Consider the following 17,323-nt stretch of genomic DNA (forward strand, 5'->3'; position numbering starts at 1 on the left):
ACAAGCGGACTCCCCGGAATGTACCACATGTGGCGTGCTAGAGACCATAGAACATGTTTTAGTGGCGTGTCCAGCGTATGCACGTGAAAGACTCATACTCGCATCTGCTCTGAAGCCTATGGACACATCGCTCCTGTCTGAGGATTTGATCCCCGGCGCTTGGCCAGATAGTTTTAGAACTGTAAAGGCAATGCGAGCGCTCTCACGCTTTTTGAGCGACACGGACCTTGTCTCGAGTTTGTGATGTCAGAGAGTGTGCCTTGTTTTTTTTTAAGTAGTTTTCATCTGCCTCCTCCCATCATCATCGTCCCCCATCGTGACCTTCTTTAATCTCCTCTTCCCGTCCCCCAGAGCAGAGTAGCAGGCCAGATATTTATTTTTCAGGCCAACCTCTCTGCATTTCCTATCAATAAGACCACTCTCTCTCTCTCTCCAGCACGGACAAGTCTTCTACAATACCGGCAACCAGGTTTGAGTCTGGATACCTGTTTGATGGCGAGGCTTGTCCGAAAAAATTATTTGTCGCTATTCCAGCGACATTAATTAGGAGGTAATCCCGGACGTGGAACTTCCACAGCAAAGAAGACGTCGACTACCCCATCCAGAGATCGTCCATTGTGTACTCATGAAGGAACGTTTTTCGCGGTGACCCCCATTTCCTTCGAACATTTCTAGCGAGCTTGTATGTGCTTGTGTCTGCTTGAGTGTGCTTGTGTTTGTGCGCTCTTCTGCGCGCGTTTTTTTAAAGAGGGGAGGAATGCCAGGTGGTGCTCAGGTGAAAGACGTTGAGGCTGGTGGCACTCGGATTGGAGGACGTTGAAGTTCGCCGCCTCCCCTCCTGAAGGACCCGCTGCAAAGCTACCTGTCTTGTCCCTCAACACCGTGACAATATGCCACTCCCCATTCCTTTCCTGTTACAATTCATTTTCAAGGGTGTAGTCTATGTGTGCGATAAAGCCAATAATTCGGAACATCCGAATTTTATACATCCGGTCTCGACTATGTATAAAAACCACACTGATTACAACCAATTTGCGAAGAAGCACAGGTGATCGGCCCAATATTTGAAATGTATTGGAAAAGGCTTTTCCTTCAAAGGAGCAATGTCTAACCATTCATTCCATTATTGCACCGATTACCTGTGCTGTTTGGGTTGTGACTATTTTCGTGTGGGCACGAAGAGCGTTGGGCTATAGACTAGTGATTCTACTGTTACCGTGTCGTTTTTGCCGCTTTATTTGATGTCTCTTTCGGTCACCAGTCTTCATCCAGCGGCGGAAAATTTATCACATTCTCTCCCACCCCGCACACTTTTTTGTGCACATCGCAGAACACAAGAAGTGAATCGTAGCGTACTTTCTAGTGCACAATACTTGTAATGCTTTGCTCTACGTGCTACCCAACCCCATTAGAGTTAGCTACTGGGCTAGTTGGTAATGTTTTGATTTTGGGTAATGTATCGGTACTGTAGCGTTATGTTTGTGCTTCTTGGAGTCTTTAGCCCTGTGTAGTTGCGCTGAAAAAACATGAACTTAAATTTATGCATCACAGTGGTTGTTTGGGGTGTCTTGGCGTCTCAAAACAACTGCGACTTGCGGATATTCTTATTCTCTCATCTAGCAGCGTCATGTCCAGGACCCTAATTTCGTAGGCTAACTTCAACATAATTCTTGTTATGAATTGAAGGACGAGTTTGTCCACAGAAATACTGAAAAAATAGCGCAGAAGCAATCGGCATTGAGTCAAGAAATAAGTCTACAGAAATCCCACTTGTGGTGTACCTGCAGAAATAAACTCGATATAAACACGTTAACCTTATGTCAATAAATGCGAATTAAAAGCATTGTTTACAATCCGAAATAACATAAATGTTCAAACAGCTCAGCGAGAAGGAAGTGGGCTTGGACAGACAGCTCTTTTGTGGCGGAAGAACGTTAATGTCTCTGTAGGTATTTTGCGTGTTCCTGTAGTTTTAGGGCCCTTCCCATCGTTTCGCGCCGAATGTTGAGAATTAATATGAGGGATCAATGGAACACGGTGGTAGACTCTACATGTAGTTCCGGGGCAGGAACCGGAAGCGGACATCCTTCAGCTTGCGCAGTGGCAGCTCTGGATCGTCGAAGTCATGTTGCAGTGGTTGGTCCAACACCACGTGGTACTTTTGCAGGACAATCGTGATGAGCAGGAAAATCTGCGTGATAGCGAACTTCCCGGCGGGACACGCTCTTCGGCCTGTACAAAATGACAAAAATTAGTACCAGGAGTCGACAGGAATAATGATCACTAATAAGGCACAGGACACGATGCTTTATTACAAACCTCAAGACAACTGGCATATTAAATAGAATAAGCAGGTGAATTGATAATGGTCTCTCCCAGTCATCTATTAGTACCCAAGCTTATTTACATATAATTCTCGTCTCTACTAGCTGGCTGTTCAGAAGCTTACCAGCGACGCTCAAGCAATAATTTTACTGTAATATACAAGCAGCTGAACATGAATTTTTTTCTTGTGGAGTTGGAGCAGAAATGTTAGCGGTACTTACCTATCGAGAAAGGAATGAAGTGCAGAGGTTTTTTGGGTACCATAGATTCATCGTTGTTGAAATATCGACTCGGGTTGAACCGATGCGGCTCTTTCCAGTGTGCTGGATTATTGAGCACGGCCCACAGGTTGAAAAAAATGGCTGTCCCTTTCGGAATAAAGAAGTTGTCTACAATGAGATCCTTGCTGGCTCTGTGAAAAATAAGATAGAAAGGATAACGAAGTTGAAGATTTAATTTCCGAAACTAAAATTAAAAAAATGTGACGAATCTTTTTTGAATGAAACCAGTGTGGCGGATCTAGAATAATGCAAGTGTTCTGAAGTAGAACTTTTTAAAATAGAATCTGACGAAACCAACAAGAAGCCACAAAGCAACAGACCGCTGTACCAAGATCGACATGAGCAGACTTTGCCTTAAGTTAATTTTATTTTTGCAGTCAATACCGTTTTACATACTGGTTAGAAAATGAGTGAGTCTTGAATTTTCCTTCACGCTCTCTGACATAAACTTGGACGTGTCGGTCACAAACAGCTAATTACAGAGCGAAACTTCTTGTAAATTCAATCTCTATATATTGCTGCCAATATTTGTAATGTTTGTTCAATCTTCAATGCTGCCGGCACACCGTTTTATTGCTTTGTTTGCGATGCAAGACGCGACCATATTTACCTCGATTGATCGCATCCAGGCAGAGCTGATTCTGCATTTTTCCAGAATGTTCTAGTAACTTTGCACACTTTCTCCCAAAATTTCGCTGTGAGTTTTAAATTACGCACGGCCGACAGCGGTGGGCATTCTGTTCGACGACCGCCGAGCACGCTTGTTGCTACGCCTCCGCCGAGTGATTCAGTCCATTGTGGACGCAAGTCAGCAAAAATAAAGAGTTTTGTTTAGACAACATTTTCGCAGCCTTTCTACTCTCCGGAATACAGTCACTACTTCGTGACATCTGGTGGAGGTGCGGGGTAACCTTCCATATACCGGACACCTCTTCAATTCGCGACACCAGCACTCTGCGCTTCGCACCGGAGGACGAGCCTGCAGTTAACCGAGTGAGCAGACGCCTTCAGGGAGAGAAGCCTCAATTCGGGACCCCGCTGGACCCCATCCGACAGCAAAACGACGCTGCTACGAGCACCACATCCTCGCCAAAGATGTCGACACCGATCATAATGAAACAGCCGCGGCTGCTGCCAACTTTCAGTGGATCCCCAGTCGAAGATTCCGAAGTATGGTTGGACCAATCGCAGCGCGTGGCATCATTCAACAAGTTGGATGATGCGGTAAATTTGGAGACGTATTTTTCTCACTTGAGGGTTTAGCACGTACGTGTTACGAAAACCATGAGTCGTCCATAACGACCTGGTAACTTTTCAAGAAGGAACTTTTGAAGGTATTTACAGTGTCGTGAGAAAAAAACTCCTCGAGTCCTTCAGAGGACTCCTCCAGAGGACTCCTCGTGTCCAGAATCCAGCTTCCAAACGAGCCCTTCTGTGGTTGCGTTGAAGAGATGAAGCGCCTCTTTCGCCACGCCGACCCCGAGATGACCGAGGAAAAGAAAGTTCAGTTTTTAACGCGCGGTGGAAAAGAACAACCCTTTAGCAGCCTCGTCCGCTAGACGCCAGAAACAGTCAACGAATTTATGCAAGAATCCTCCACAATCGAGGAGACCCTCGACGTCCGACATCGGCAGCAGAATCGACCTTCCTCTGTCTGTGGAATCTGTCCGGAAAAGACGACCACAACAAGCGACAACTTGCGGGAAGTGATCCGTGAAATTGTCCACGAGGAGCTACGCCGATTACTGCCATCCTCTCCAGCATCGGCTGTCATGGACCTGGTACAGGAAGAAGTGCAACAGACTTTGGCACCCTGACGCCCACACAACCTAAGGCCATTACCTACGCCGCAGCTGTACGCACTCCACAGTCCCAACGACGACCCCTATGTCCTCTTTGACATGAATAACCTGCTTCTGAACGCCGCCTCTATGCTGCCGCCCACCCAGCCTATGGGCCACGCTCAAGCCCCAGGAAAGGCGACGCCTGGAGGACTTCCGTCAACCGGCTGTTGTGCTTCCATTGTGAATCACCCGGCCATATCCTTCGCCACTGCCCGTACCGACGCATCGGTCTTCGAGGATTTGTCGGTGATGCCCCACGGCCACGCTTCAGCCAACGTCCGCAGGAAATTGACGAGTACCTGCGTCGAGAGTAGTACACGCCGAACCGACTTTCGCGTTCACTGCCACCGTCAACCTCGCGCTTTGCGTCGCCACAGTGCAGCTACGCAGCCGCTGTACGAGGAAGGCCTCCCAGCGCACGTAGGGAGAACTAAAGACAGCAACCTCTGGAGGCGAGGTTGCTCACGAGCGAAACGCCGAAGAGCCTGCACTGACTACGCTTTTTGAAGACGCTGCACCTGCAATGCCGCATGGAGAGGCTACACTCGCTGCACCGAAGCTGGAAAAAATGAGAACCCCGACCACGACGCGAACTGCCTTCAAAATGACGCAGCTTCGACGACACGCCCGTCCCGCGATTCATATACGCGACAAAGCCGTGACCCGACGCCGAGGGCGACGTGCAATGCAAGAGCCAGAACATGCGACTTAGAAGTGACTCTCCACGGCCGGAAAGTTACTGTTCTACGCGACACAGGAGCCGATTACTCAGCGATGAATGGAACATTCGCTGCGCAGCGGAGTAAAGTCCCGACGTCTTGGAACGGTCCACAAATAGGCATCGCAGGGGACCAACTCATTACGCCATCACTACGATGCACAACGCGAGTGACTGTCAAAAGACATACCTATCCTGCGACTTTCGTTGAGTAAGGCAATGTTCCCGCGAAGTGATCTTAGGCATGGATTTCCTTAATGAGCGTCAGGCGATCATGAACCTGCGATACAAGCTGATCACGCTTTCGACAGACGAGGCTATTCCTTCGATGAGAAGTCTGGAAAACCACGCTGCCCTGAGTGTCCTGGAGGAAGAAGTGAGCGCCCCACTCCGTTCAAGGGTTATCTGGAAGGTAGGCACTACGAAAGCCATTAACACTGAAGCCATCATCGAGGAGAACATGCAGTTGCTTATAGACTGAAGAATCAGTATCGCAAGAGGCATTCCACATTTTCGCAATGGGCAGGTCAAAGTACTGCTGACAAACTTCAGCGAAGAATACCGCCACATTAACAGAGGAATGACAATCGCTTTCTTCGACAAGATATCCGACGTACGAGAGTGCATCGCCCTCTCAGACCCATTCGCAGAAGATTCGCTTTTCCAAGAGAACTCGCCCACTTTGAACGTCAACCGAGCCCTGCCTCGAAACAGGCAAGAACAGATCCGCAATCTGCTTCGAAGCTACAGTGAGTGTTTTTCAACATCGCCGAAGGTCCGACAAACCCAAATTGCCAAGCATCGCATTTTAACGGACAAACACGTCTGACCACTTCATCAAAGCCCCAACCGTGTGTCACCGCGAGAACGACAAGCCATCCGGGACCAACTGGAAGAAATGCTTCGCGACGACGTCATCCAGCCTTCAAACAGCCCATGGGCGGCAGCGGTTGTTCTAGTGAGAAAGAAAGACGGCACACTTCGATTCTGTGTTGATTACCACCGTTTGAACAATATTACAAAGAACGTCGTCTGCCCCCTCCCCCGCATCCACGACACACTGGACTGGCTGTGCAACACCAAGTATTTTTCATCGATGGACCTGAAGAGCGGCTACTGGCAAACTTAAGTCGATGAAAGAGATCGAGAGAAGACGTCATTGATTCCTCCGGATGGTCTCTTATTGTTGAAGGTGATGCCACTTTGTCTTTGTTCCGTGCCAGCGACGTTTTAGCGAGTAACCGATACAGTGCTGGAAAGCATGAAGTGGCAGATTTGTCTGATATATTTAGATTATGTCGTTGTCTTCGCCCCGATCTTTGCAGAGCACCTCAAGAGACTTCGAACAGTAGCAGAGGCCATCAAGTCGCCTGGCATAACCCTGGAAGCAGAGATGCCGCTTTGCCTATGAATAGCTGCTGTTTCTAGGCCACAACATTAGCAAGGAGGGAGTACACCCACACCCGCAGAAGACAGCTGCTATTGAACAGCTTCCACAGCCTGCCGACAAGAAAGCAGTGGCAGCTTCCTCGGACTGTGCTCATATTACCGACGATTTATGAAACACTTTTCGCCCATCGCCGAGCCCATGACCCAACTGACGAAGGCAGACGTTTCATTTAAATGTGTTTGTTGCCTTTGTGACATGACACATAGGGGAAGCGCCGCAAGAAGAAGCCTTCAAAGAAGTTCAGCTTCGTTTACAGTCACCACCGATTCTCGCGCATTTCAATGAAAACGCCGATACTGAAGTTCATACCGACGCAAGCAGTGTGGGTTGTTGTGATCGCGCTTCCTTCCTGCGGTGGAATTCGGCGAAGAGACGTGACTGCAGGACTGCCAGAAGGAAGGACAACAATAGCGTCCTCACGTGTACGAAAAGGAATCCCGGAAGCAGCGACGATAGCGTTCAACAGGAATGCCAGCAACGACCAAAAGCGTATTCGTTCCGGTCACCAGTGCAGGATCTTTCGACACCTGCGGGGAGACAGCCAGCATTCCTGTGCCATGCAGCTGCCCTCCGGACGCACGTGCGCGGCCACCTGGAAGCCGCGGCGACGACAACGTGAGCGGGTCCTGTTCCCTTTCCCTCGACCGAGCTGAGAAGAAGCATCAGGACCACACTGCCGTGGGTGGTACCATCAGTGCCATCGTGTGATTGGACATCATTCTTCGAACTGTATTCCCCGGCTAGGGATCTGGGGAATACGAAGAGTATTTAAGGAGCTGCTGTATTGATGCCAAAAGAGCCCCCTTCTTGAGAGGTATCAGAGACTCCCGACTCCTAAGAATCTCTCTTTACTGAGAAGCCCTCTCAGTTGCCCGTACTAGTACATACTGTAAATAGTCATTGTACAAGTTTTTCCCAGTTTTCTTCCTCCGATCGTCCTCGTCTCTTCTCCGGCCCAGTCACGCTACCTAATTCGAACAACTGGTGGCAGCGGTGGGATGTCCGCGTAAAGTTACCGGCTCCAACGGACCTCGGCACCTACGGGACTGACAGGCGTCAGCTATACCTTGGCAGGGTGAGTTTCGCCTTTCGTTTCGCCAGACCGTACTAGCACTGGCAGATGCTAGGTGCGGATTCCTGTTGTCTGGGAAATTTATTTAGGGAAACTGCTTTGTCCACTTCAAGCTAGGGCTTTTGGTTTAGTGGGCTTGCTAACGCATGGTGGAACTCATTATGGAGAAGTTCAAAGTGCAGGACCTGCTCGAAATTTGCCAGGAGCTGGGGATTTTGCTACGTTCTGCGAAAAGAAAAAAGAAATTCTCGAGGTTATGCGGCAAGAGGAGGTGACTACTGAGGAAATCGACGACGCTTGGGAAACGATTGTTGGACGCAAAGAAGAGCAGAAAAGACGGCAGCTGTGCGAGAAGAAACAGAAGAGCTTCGGTTGTCTCAGGAGAGACGGGAGGTCTGTGAGGCAGAGGCAAAAGCGAGAACATGCTCGAAAAATGAAGGAGCTCGAAATCGCGTCGAGCGGAGGGAATATGGCGCGTCTTAGCCTGTAGCTTCGGTAGAGGCGCAAGGGAGGCAGAGATTGCAGGATCTCGTCTCACCATACCGCGTGGGAGGCGATATTGCACTCTTTTTTGTAAATTTTGAACGCGCATGCGGGAAGGTGCACATCGACAAGAGCGCTTGGTCTGAGAAGGTACTTCCTCTCCTTCCGTGCGAGGCGGCCGAAGTGGTGGCTCACCTCTCACGGGAAGAGTGTGATGACTACGAGAAGGTAAAGACCGCACTGTATAGAAAGTACCGGCTTTCTGCTGAAGCCTTTAGGCAGCGATTCAGGCAGGCAAAGAAAGGCGCAAAGTCGCATACTGACTTCGCGTACCGGCTTAAAGTCAACTTAAACGAGTGGCTTAAGACCGCTGAGGTGCACGGAAGTCATCACAAGGTACTGGAGTGCATCGCACTAGAGCAGTACTATAGCGCGATTCCAGAAGACCTGAGAATATGGCTGCAAGATAGGCTAACAGATATAGACCTAGACAAAGCGGCACTGCTCGCAGACGAGTGTTACGTTCGCCGAAACATCGAAAGCAAGGCAGGGTACGATAACAGGTTAGGAAAGGGAGAAACCTATTTAAAGAGAATTCCCGACCGAAAGGTGCCCCCAGCACGCCGAGATCGCCGAACAGAGGAAGCGGGATCAAAAGGAGGAGGTAGCGAAAACAAGATGGAGTCACCCAAACGTGCCGATTCGCCGAAACAGCAGGCACCTGGAGCTCGCGCGTTTGAAGCGCGAAAGACCATTGTCTGCTATAATTGCAACAAGGAGGGTCACATCTCAGTGAACTGCAAGCAGCAAAAGATGGCGTTCGCGTGCATGCGAGAGTCGGAGGAAAACCTTAAATTGCTGGAGCCATACATGCGGGACGTGGTTATAAATGGCAAGAAATTCAGGGCACTGCGGGATTCAGCGGCTACCATGGATGTTGCTCACCCGTCCTGTGTTTCCTCCACGGACTACACCGGCGAATGCGCCTGGATTAAGCAGGTCGCCGAAGAACAGAGTGCATGCTTGCCTATAGCGAAGGTGACCCTAGAGGGGACTTTTGGCAGGCTAGACAGAGAAGCGGCAGTTAGCGCAAGCTTGCCGACACAGTTGCCCTACCTGTTTTCGAACAAATCCGAGCAGCTGCTGAAAGAGAAATGTCTCTCTTTCACCTCGGGCTTGGCTTGAATGGCGCTAACACGATCTCGAGCGCGAAAGCTCGCAAGGAAACTCGACTGCGCTCCGATAAATGAGCAGGCACCGAACCACTCTCCCGACCAGTCCGGGGATCCTTGAAGAAAAACTGATCCGTCTAAACCGCATGAGCATGACCATGAAGGTGTTCCCGAACAAGCGGTAGCTCAGAAAATCCAAGAAACTGCTGATTCTGTAGAGAATGGGGCAACAGGAACCAACGCGAAGGGTTCGACATTAACACCTGCTTCGACTTGTTGGGAGGAGTTGACTAAGGTTGATAGGAAAGCACTTGTTGCAGAGCAGAAAAACGACCCATCGTTAAGAGCTCTAAGCAATAAGGTGAGCGCGGGAGTCGCCAGAAAGAACATCAGCTATCATGAGAAATCAGGCCTTGATTACCGGAAATACTGCGACTGAAAGGGACGCGCATATGAGCAACTCCTAGTGCCTGAGAAGTACCGGCGGCAGCTTCTAGAGCTCGCACACGGAAATGCATGGGCGGGCCACCTGGGCATAAAAAAACAAAAGCTAGATTAGCCCTCGAATATTACAGGCGTCGCTGCTGGAAAGATGTGGAACAGCTTGTTAGATCTTGCGACACCTGCCAGCGGGTCGGCAAGTCGACGGATAATTGGAAAGCACCCATGACACTAGTTCCCATAATTACAGAGCCCTTTCGGTGTCTTGTAATAGATACTGTCGGCCCACTGCGAGCGTCCAAATCTGGCTGTCGCTACACTTTGACCTCACTGTGCGTGGCAACCAAATTTCCCGAGGGCATTCCATTGAAGGAGCTGAGTTCCGCATGTGTTGTAGACGTCCTTTTGTCAATTTTCTCTCGCGTGGGGTTCCCTGCAGAGATACAAAGCGATAACGGGAGCGTGTTCACAAGCTGCTTGACCACAACGTTCTTTGAACGATGTGGGATTAAAATAATCCGCATTTCCATTCACCACCCTCAGTCAAATCCAGTCGGGCGTATGCACTCAGTGCTAAAGCGGACACTTAGGTCTCTGTGTTTTGAGCACAAGGGAGATTAGGAAGGCTGCATTCCAGCAGCACTCTTTGCAATGAGATCCGTCCCGCACGAAAGCACAGGATTTAGCCCCGTTGAACTAGTCTACGGGCGTGACTTGAGGACCCCATTGCTAAGGGAGTCATGGGAGGGTTACGGAGAGGACCCTGTGTAGTGGAATACGTCCTGAAACTACTGGAAAGACTTGCGAAAACCAGAGACCTCGTGGAAGCAAATGTCAGAGCAGTGCAGTCACTGTCTAAAGTGTACTAAGGCAAAATCGGCACGCAAGCGCAACTTTCAACCTGGTGACCAGGTAATGTTGCTGCGTCCGTCAAAAAGGAACAAGCTTGAGGTGCAATGGGAAGTGCCAGCTAAGGTGGTGTCTAAGCTTTCGGACACCAACTATGAGGTCAAATTTAAGAACAAAAGCAATCGGATAATCCACAGTAATTTGATGAAGCCTTATGTGCAGCGTCAGGCCATGGTTAACATGGCGCTGAACATGCCAGAGGAAGAGATCTCAGACATACCTTATGTCACACATGAGGACGAGCAGGCAGCGAATGAGCTGCTAAATTCAATCGACAAAGAGCCACGTTTGTCGGAAAATCAACGAGGAGACATGAAAAACGTCGTCCGCGACATTGAGGTGGTGTTTTCAAACAAGCCAGGAAAAACAGCCCTCGTCGAACACGACATTCAGCTGTCCAGCGAACAGCCAATCAGGAACAAACCGTACCGTGTCTCTCCAAGACAAAAAGAAATCATTGAGACAGAGATCCACCGTATGTGCGAACTTGGCGTCATAGTGCCCTGTGAAAGTGACTATACGTCAACAATCATTATTGGGCACGTGGTTGAACGAGGCCAACGCAGACCTGCAGAACATAGTGGCTGCCGTGGTGGAGTACCATCGCCAAACCACAAAATCGGAACTCAGGGCTTTTCTTGGCCTAGCAGGCTATTATCAGCATTACGTAAAGGGCTACTCTGATTTAGCCAGCCCCCTGACCGACGCACTGAGAAAAAGTGAGCCTGCCAATCTTCCTTGATACCAAAAGAAAGAGAAGCCATTTCAGAGTCTGAAAACGGCCCTAAGCGAGCGCCCAATACTGGCTGCACCAGATTTTTCGAAACCCTTTATCATACAATGTGGTGCCAGCGACCGCGGGTTAGGCGCTATTCTTTGTCAGGAAAGAGATGGCGGGCACACATGGCCTGTACTTTACTTGAGCCGCAAGCTCAGCACGCGGGAAGAGGCGTATAGCACGTCTGAAAAAGAATGCGCATGCCTCGTTTGGCCGATAGACAAACTGGCATGCTACGTCTCCGGGTCCCGTTTCACAGTAGAAACGGACCATTGCCCTTTGACTTGGCTGCACAATATGTCGCCCAAAAATGATCGTCTACTGAGGTGGAGCCTGGCACTCCAGCACCACAGCTTCGAGGTTCGCTACAAGAAAGGCACGCTCCACACAAATGCCGACGGGATAAGCCGAGCCTTTTAGCTAGTAAAGATTTTACAAAAGTGGATGTCCCCCAAATTTGTAGTTTGGAGGTTTATTTCATATTCTCTTCCTAATGGTGAGCGCATATCTCCCACTTTCTTCGCAGTAATTTTGTTCATACTCAGGTAACATACCTAGGAGTACGTTTCCTTATTTCGGCCAAGGATAAGTAAGAGCGAGTGGTGTAACGTACCTTGAATCTAGGTATTGGTGCGGGCAAAATTGAACGCCCCGCGGCCAAATCAAGTCACCTATTCCCGTACCGTGTGCCCTCTAAACACCAACCTGATTTCATTTAGCGAATTTTTTTTCCTATCCAAGTGCGCATCGGGCGGGAGCACACGCCTTGGACAGGTGCCCTGTCAATATTACTCGTCGGGAGACACCATGTGTTCATTAAGGCAAAACATTTGATGTTTTCAAGTTTTAGTTGAAGCCTTTTTGCAGTTTGGGCCCTGAGTTTTGATCTGGCGGTATGAGTGGGTTCTGAAGGCACGTGCTTTGTCAGGTGTGGTTTGGCGTCTGTGATCCCTTTTGGCCAGCATTGCAGAGAATTTCCAAAAACGGCCACTCAGCCGAGCTACGTGCGAGCAGTTCATCTTCCGGGCACAATATCTTGCGGCGGGGGTGCTGTTGTGATCGCGCTTCCTTCCTGCTGTGGAATTCGGCGAAGAGACGTGACTGCAGGACTGCCAGAGGGAACGACAACAATAGCGTCCTCACGTGTTCGAACAGGAAAGCCGGAAGCAGCGACGATTGGGTCCCCATAGCAAAGATAGTGCTCAACAGGAATGCCAGCGATGACCATAAGCGTATTCGTTCCGGTCACCAGTGCAGGATCTTTGGACACCTGCGGGTAGACAGCCAGCATTCCTGTGTCATGCAGCTGCCCTCCGGACGCACGTGCGCGGCCACCTCGAAGCCGCGGGGGCGACAACGTGACCGGGTCCTGATCCCTTTCCCTCGACCGAGCTGCGAAGAAGCATCAGGACCACCCTGCCGTGGGTGGTACCATCAGTGCCATCGTGTAATTGGACATCATTCTTCGAACTGTAATCCTCAGCTAGGCATCTGGGGAATAAGAAGAGTATTTAAGGAGCTGCTGGTTTGATGCCAAGAGAGCCCCCTTCTTGAGAGGTATCAGAGACTCCCGACTCCTAAGAATCTCTCTTTACTAAGAAGCCCTCTCAGTTGCCCGTACTTGTACATACTGTAAATAGTCATTGTATAAAGTTTTCCGTTTTCCCAGTTTTCTTCCTCCGATCGTCCTCGTCTCTTCTCCGGCCCAGTCACGCTACCTGAATCTTAACAACTGGTGGCAGCGGTGGGATGCTGCTACCTGAGATCTAACAGGGCGTAGGCGCCATCCCCGTAAAGAAACGCGATGGGCTAGAGAACGTCATCGCATACGCTAGCCGTTCTCTTTCCAAGGCCGGGGCTAACTACTCGACAACTGAGAAGGAGTGCCTTGCCATCATCTAGGCTACGTCGAAATTCCGCCCGACCTGTACGGAGGACCGTTCAAGGTGGTCAGCAATCACGACGTACTGTGATGGCTTGCCAATTTGGAGGACCCTTCTGGCTGCTTCGCTCGATGAAGTCTGCGCCTCGAGGAGTTAGACGTTACCGTCGCTTTCAAGTCCGGAGGCAAGCAGTCTGGCGCTGATTGTTCCTCACGAGCCCCTGTAGATGCGCTGCCGCTGGAGTACGATGAGGACACCTTCCTGTGACCCATCAGCCCCAGCTCTTTTGCACAGTAGGAACGCTCGGACCCCGACCTAAAATGCCTCATCCAGTACATGGAAGGCAAAGTTTCTTCACACCCCGCCTCATTTAAGCGATGACTCTTCCCTCTGTGTACAGAATGTTGTCATCTTTAAGAAGAAGTTTCCAGAGAACAAAACAGCCTACTTCCTTGTTTTTTCAAGCGATCTTTATTGATTAAGGGCATAAAGGTTTTGAAATGACAGATGAGTAAGATGCTTAAATAAATGAAAAATGTTAGCTGATCTAATGAAATCAAGTAGTCAACGATTATATGTACCCTGCGTCCAGGCAATATAGGAATCCGGATTGTCCTCTGAGATACGCACCGCCGCCATGTGCCGAATTCACGTCGGCTTCAGCGCCGCTCAAACCCACAATAGGTGGTGGATATCCATCTCACTGTCTCTGATCTTGCACACTGGACACCTGGGGCGGGGATATAAATCTTTGAAATGCGGCCACTTGCGTGTCACAGCTGGAGTTAGGGCCATCCAGACCCGTATCCTCCGAAGCGCAACCTCCTCTGTACGGGTAAGACCACGGGGGAGGGTTACCGCACACGGAGGGATTAGAGCACGTGTGCAGTGCTAAAGTTGTTCCTTTCTTTTTAAAAGGAGGGTGGTGTCATCCAGAGTAAGGATTCGAGGCAACGAAGAGGCTGGGGTCGAAAAGCGGGTCGCATAATATGCGCGACGTCGTGCGCTCAGGAGGTCACGAGGATTCCACTCAGTACGGATTTGCTGCGGGAGGCGTGCCGCTAGACGATGGATGTCTTGGCAGATTTATGGGGTGCGACTGACTCGCCGGAGTAGGCGTGTGACGTGTAGGGTGTCGGTGCGAATGACAATGCGGGCCGTAGGTAGCATGGGAACGGCGGTCACAGAGGAAAGTTCCTCTTGATCCGCAAGCATCTCGGCACAGAAGGAGGAAGGAGGTTCTGAGAGGCGAAACCTTGACGTTTTGTTCAGCGCAGGCTTGCAAGGACAGTATACTGCCGTTGTTGTTTCGCAGGCATGGATGCTTGCGTCAACGTACATAACGATGGAGCCATGCCGCAGATTGGCGTCTTGCTCTGTAATCCGGTCGCGAAACGACGATGCCGCGCGGGTAGGTGATGGCCGACGACGATCAGTTGGTTTGTTGTCGTTTAGCTGCACAGAACGCCAAGGAGGAAGAACTGGCAGGGGCGGCTGTAGAAGGGAGTGCGATGAAACATATGCCCTGAGTGCACACATTGGGTGTAAGACTTGACTTTAGGCGACGAGCATCGCGTCGGTGCTGCACCAGCTCCTCTAGTGTATTCAGCTACGCATGCTCTTGGAGCGCCACGATCGGGGTAATGCGGGGAAGGCAAGTGATGACCCTCATTGACTCTCGATTAACAGCTTCTAGACGATTCCATTGAGCCCTCGTCAAAGGCTGGAATTGGGCTTGGTAAACGAGGCGCGGTTGCACAGCCGCCCGCACCAACTGCCGTGAAACATGAGAATGGGCTCCGCTTGTTTTAAAAGCAATGCGTCTAATCAGACACAACGCCTGAATTGCTTGCTTTTTATCCGGAGAAAGCCAAGCAGTACCGGTTCCTGACTCGTGTATTGTCGAGCCCAAGAATTTTACGGTCGAACTTTCTTGAATTGGAGTTCCGGATAGATTGAGACGAATTGGTGTTGCAGCAATTTTATGGCGCGCCCAGCGGTTGACGACTGACACGTATGTGTTTTTTCTCACTGAAAGCTGCAGACCAATTGAAGAAGCAAAGAAGCAAAAGTCGACGTAATATCTATGGCTGATTGTATGCCTGCTGCTTGAGTCATCACGTCGTTGTCAGTGCTCCACACCGTTATGTCATCAGCATACAATAAGAACTTAATCTCAGAGACATCGTGTAAGCACCAAGCGAGGGAGATAAAAGCAATGTTAAATAATGTTGGCGATAACACTAATCCCTGGGGAACGACGCGAAGAGGCACAAATCATCCGACGGCATCACCAATGAGGCCTATGGCAAAGTGTCGGCCTTCAAGGAAGGACTTAACAAAATTGCTCGCTCTAACGGGGAAATGCAGCATGTCAAGCGATTCCAGGATGGCAGCATGGCTTATATTATTGTATGCCGTTACCACGTCCATGGCCAATACAGTACGTACATTGTAGCTGCGTGTTGAGGCCAGAACTGCTGACGCCAAAACAGCCTGTGCATTTTCTGTACCTATGAACGTATGAAAGCCACTTTGGGCGGGATGAGAGAAACGATGGTGCTCAAGCCACCACGACAGTCGTGTGGCAAACATTTTTCGGTAAGCTTGCTGAAAGTTGGCGTAAGCGATATAGGCCGGAATATTCCGAGGTGTGTCGGCGGCTTCCCCGGCTTTTGTAATGGGATCAATATAGCCGATTTCCAGGTTTCTGGTACGACACCTTCTATCCATACCTTGTTAATGGTGGCGAGGAGTTGAGGCAGTACAGCGGAACCTAAGTTCTTGTAGACCTCGTACGGAATGGAGTCCGGACCGGGCACAGTCTTCCGACGGGCCTCGTCTATTGCTGCAAGCAACTCGGGCATTGAAAATGGGCTTGCAATTCCCTCGGCGTCGGCTATGGATGGGAGCTTATCGACATATGCTGGAATGGCAGCCAAAGGGGCTTCTATGACCCTTATAGGCAACACATCATACTTGGGGAAGAGCTTCCGCGCTGCCTTTCTGGTGAAATCATCCGGAGCTAAGTTAGCTGCGAAGCATGCTGTGGCCGCTGCGTCAGGACGACGGGAACCATGTTCCATTGCACGGAACGTTCGCCAGAGAGCAGCATTCGATGACTGTCGAGAACTGCTCACACCGCGCATGCCACTGCCGTCGCGAGAGATCGCGTTCATATCTGCGAGCCTTGGCAGTAAAGTAATTCAGCCTTGTCAGTGCTTGCGCAGAAGTAGGGACTCGGGATGTTGCCATCTCCGCTTGTCGGCGAGCAGTCAACAAGTAAAGCAGACCCACATCCGGCGCCGGGCGATTCACTTCCCTCCAGGTGACAGTAGTAGCCTTATTAAACGCAGTTTGTATGCAGTTCACAAGTAGCGCAGATGATTGCAGAGAGATCTTCGATGGTGGTGCGAAACGTGTGCCAGTTAACCATAGAACACCTACGGCGTAATCGGCGGGCCCTTGATGGATGGAGACCGATGATGACAGGATGGTGGTCAATACCCCAGCAGTCTGGCTCCAGGTGCCACGAGGGAATCCCGGGTCTTGACCACCGCGTAAGGTCCGGAGCATATGTTGGACTGTGAGCATGTCGCACAGTCCGCGTTGCTTAATCTGGATAGTTGAGTAAAACAAACAGCGCGTCCACGAATGCGTCCCGCACACGCCTACCAAGGGCGCTTGACGTGGGATACCTCTAGTCCGGATAAGGGGCGTTAAAGTCACCATCGACTAAAATAGGCCACCCTGAGTGTTATCGTCGTAGAGTTAATAACCACCCCAGATTAATGCGAAGGGGGCTCCACCGTCGGGTCTTATATAGTAAGACACGGCCACAACAGTTGCCTTGGGAAGCTTCACAGCCACTGCGACTACCTCTTTATATGAGGTGCCCCGTTTTCTAGAGAGAGGCGAACTTGAAGAAAACGCGCATCAACGTACACCGCCGCCTTTCCTAGAGGGG

General features: G+C 50.3%; 1 protein-coding gene across 1 annotated transcript in view; it reads right to left on the reverse strand.

Moving 5' to 3' along the window:
* Positions 1 to 1,906: 1,906 nt before the first annotated feature.
* LOC144119313 (cytochrome P450 2B11-like) overlaps positions 1,907 to 17,323 on the reverse strand; it is an 86,732-nt gene continuing 71,315 nt past the window's right edge. The window contains exons 7-8 of the mRNA XM_077651974.1: positions 2,547 to 2,737; positions 1,907 to 2,232 (exon numbers count right to left, since the gene is read on the reverse strand). Coding sequence (XP_077508100.1) covers positions 2,048 to 2,232; positions 2,547 to 2,737 — 376 coding nt within the window. The 3' untranslated portion in view covers positions 1,907 to 2,047. The remainder of the gene's footprint in view (positions 2,233 to 2,546; positions 2,738 to 17,323) is intronic.

The sequence above is a fragment of the Amblyomma americanum genome, chromosome 2 (genome assembly GCF_052857255.1).
Source record: "Amblyomma americanum isolate KBUSLIRL-KWMA chromosome 2, ASM5285725v1, whole genome shotgun sequence".
Taxonomy (NCBI): domain Eukaryota; kingdom Metazoa; phylum Arthropoda; class Arachnida; order Ixodida; family Ixodidae; genus Amblyomma; species Amblyomma americanum.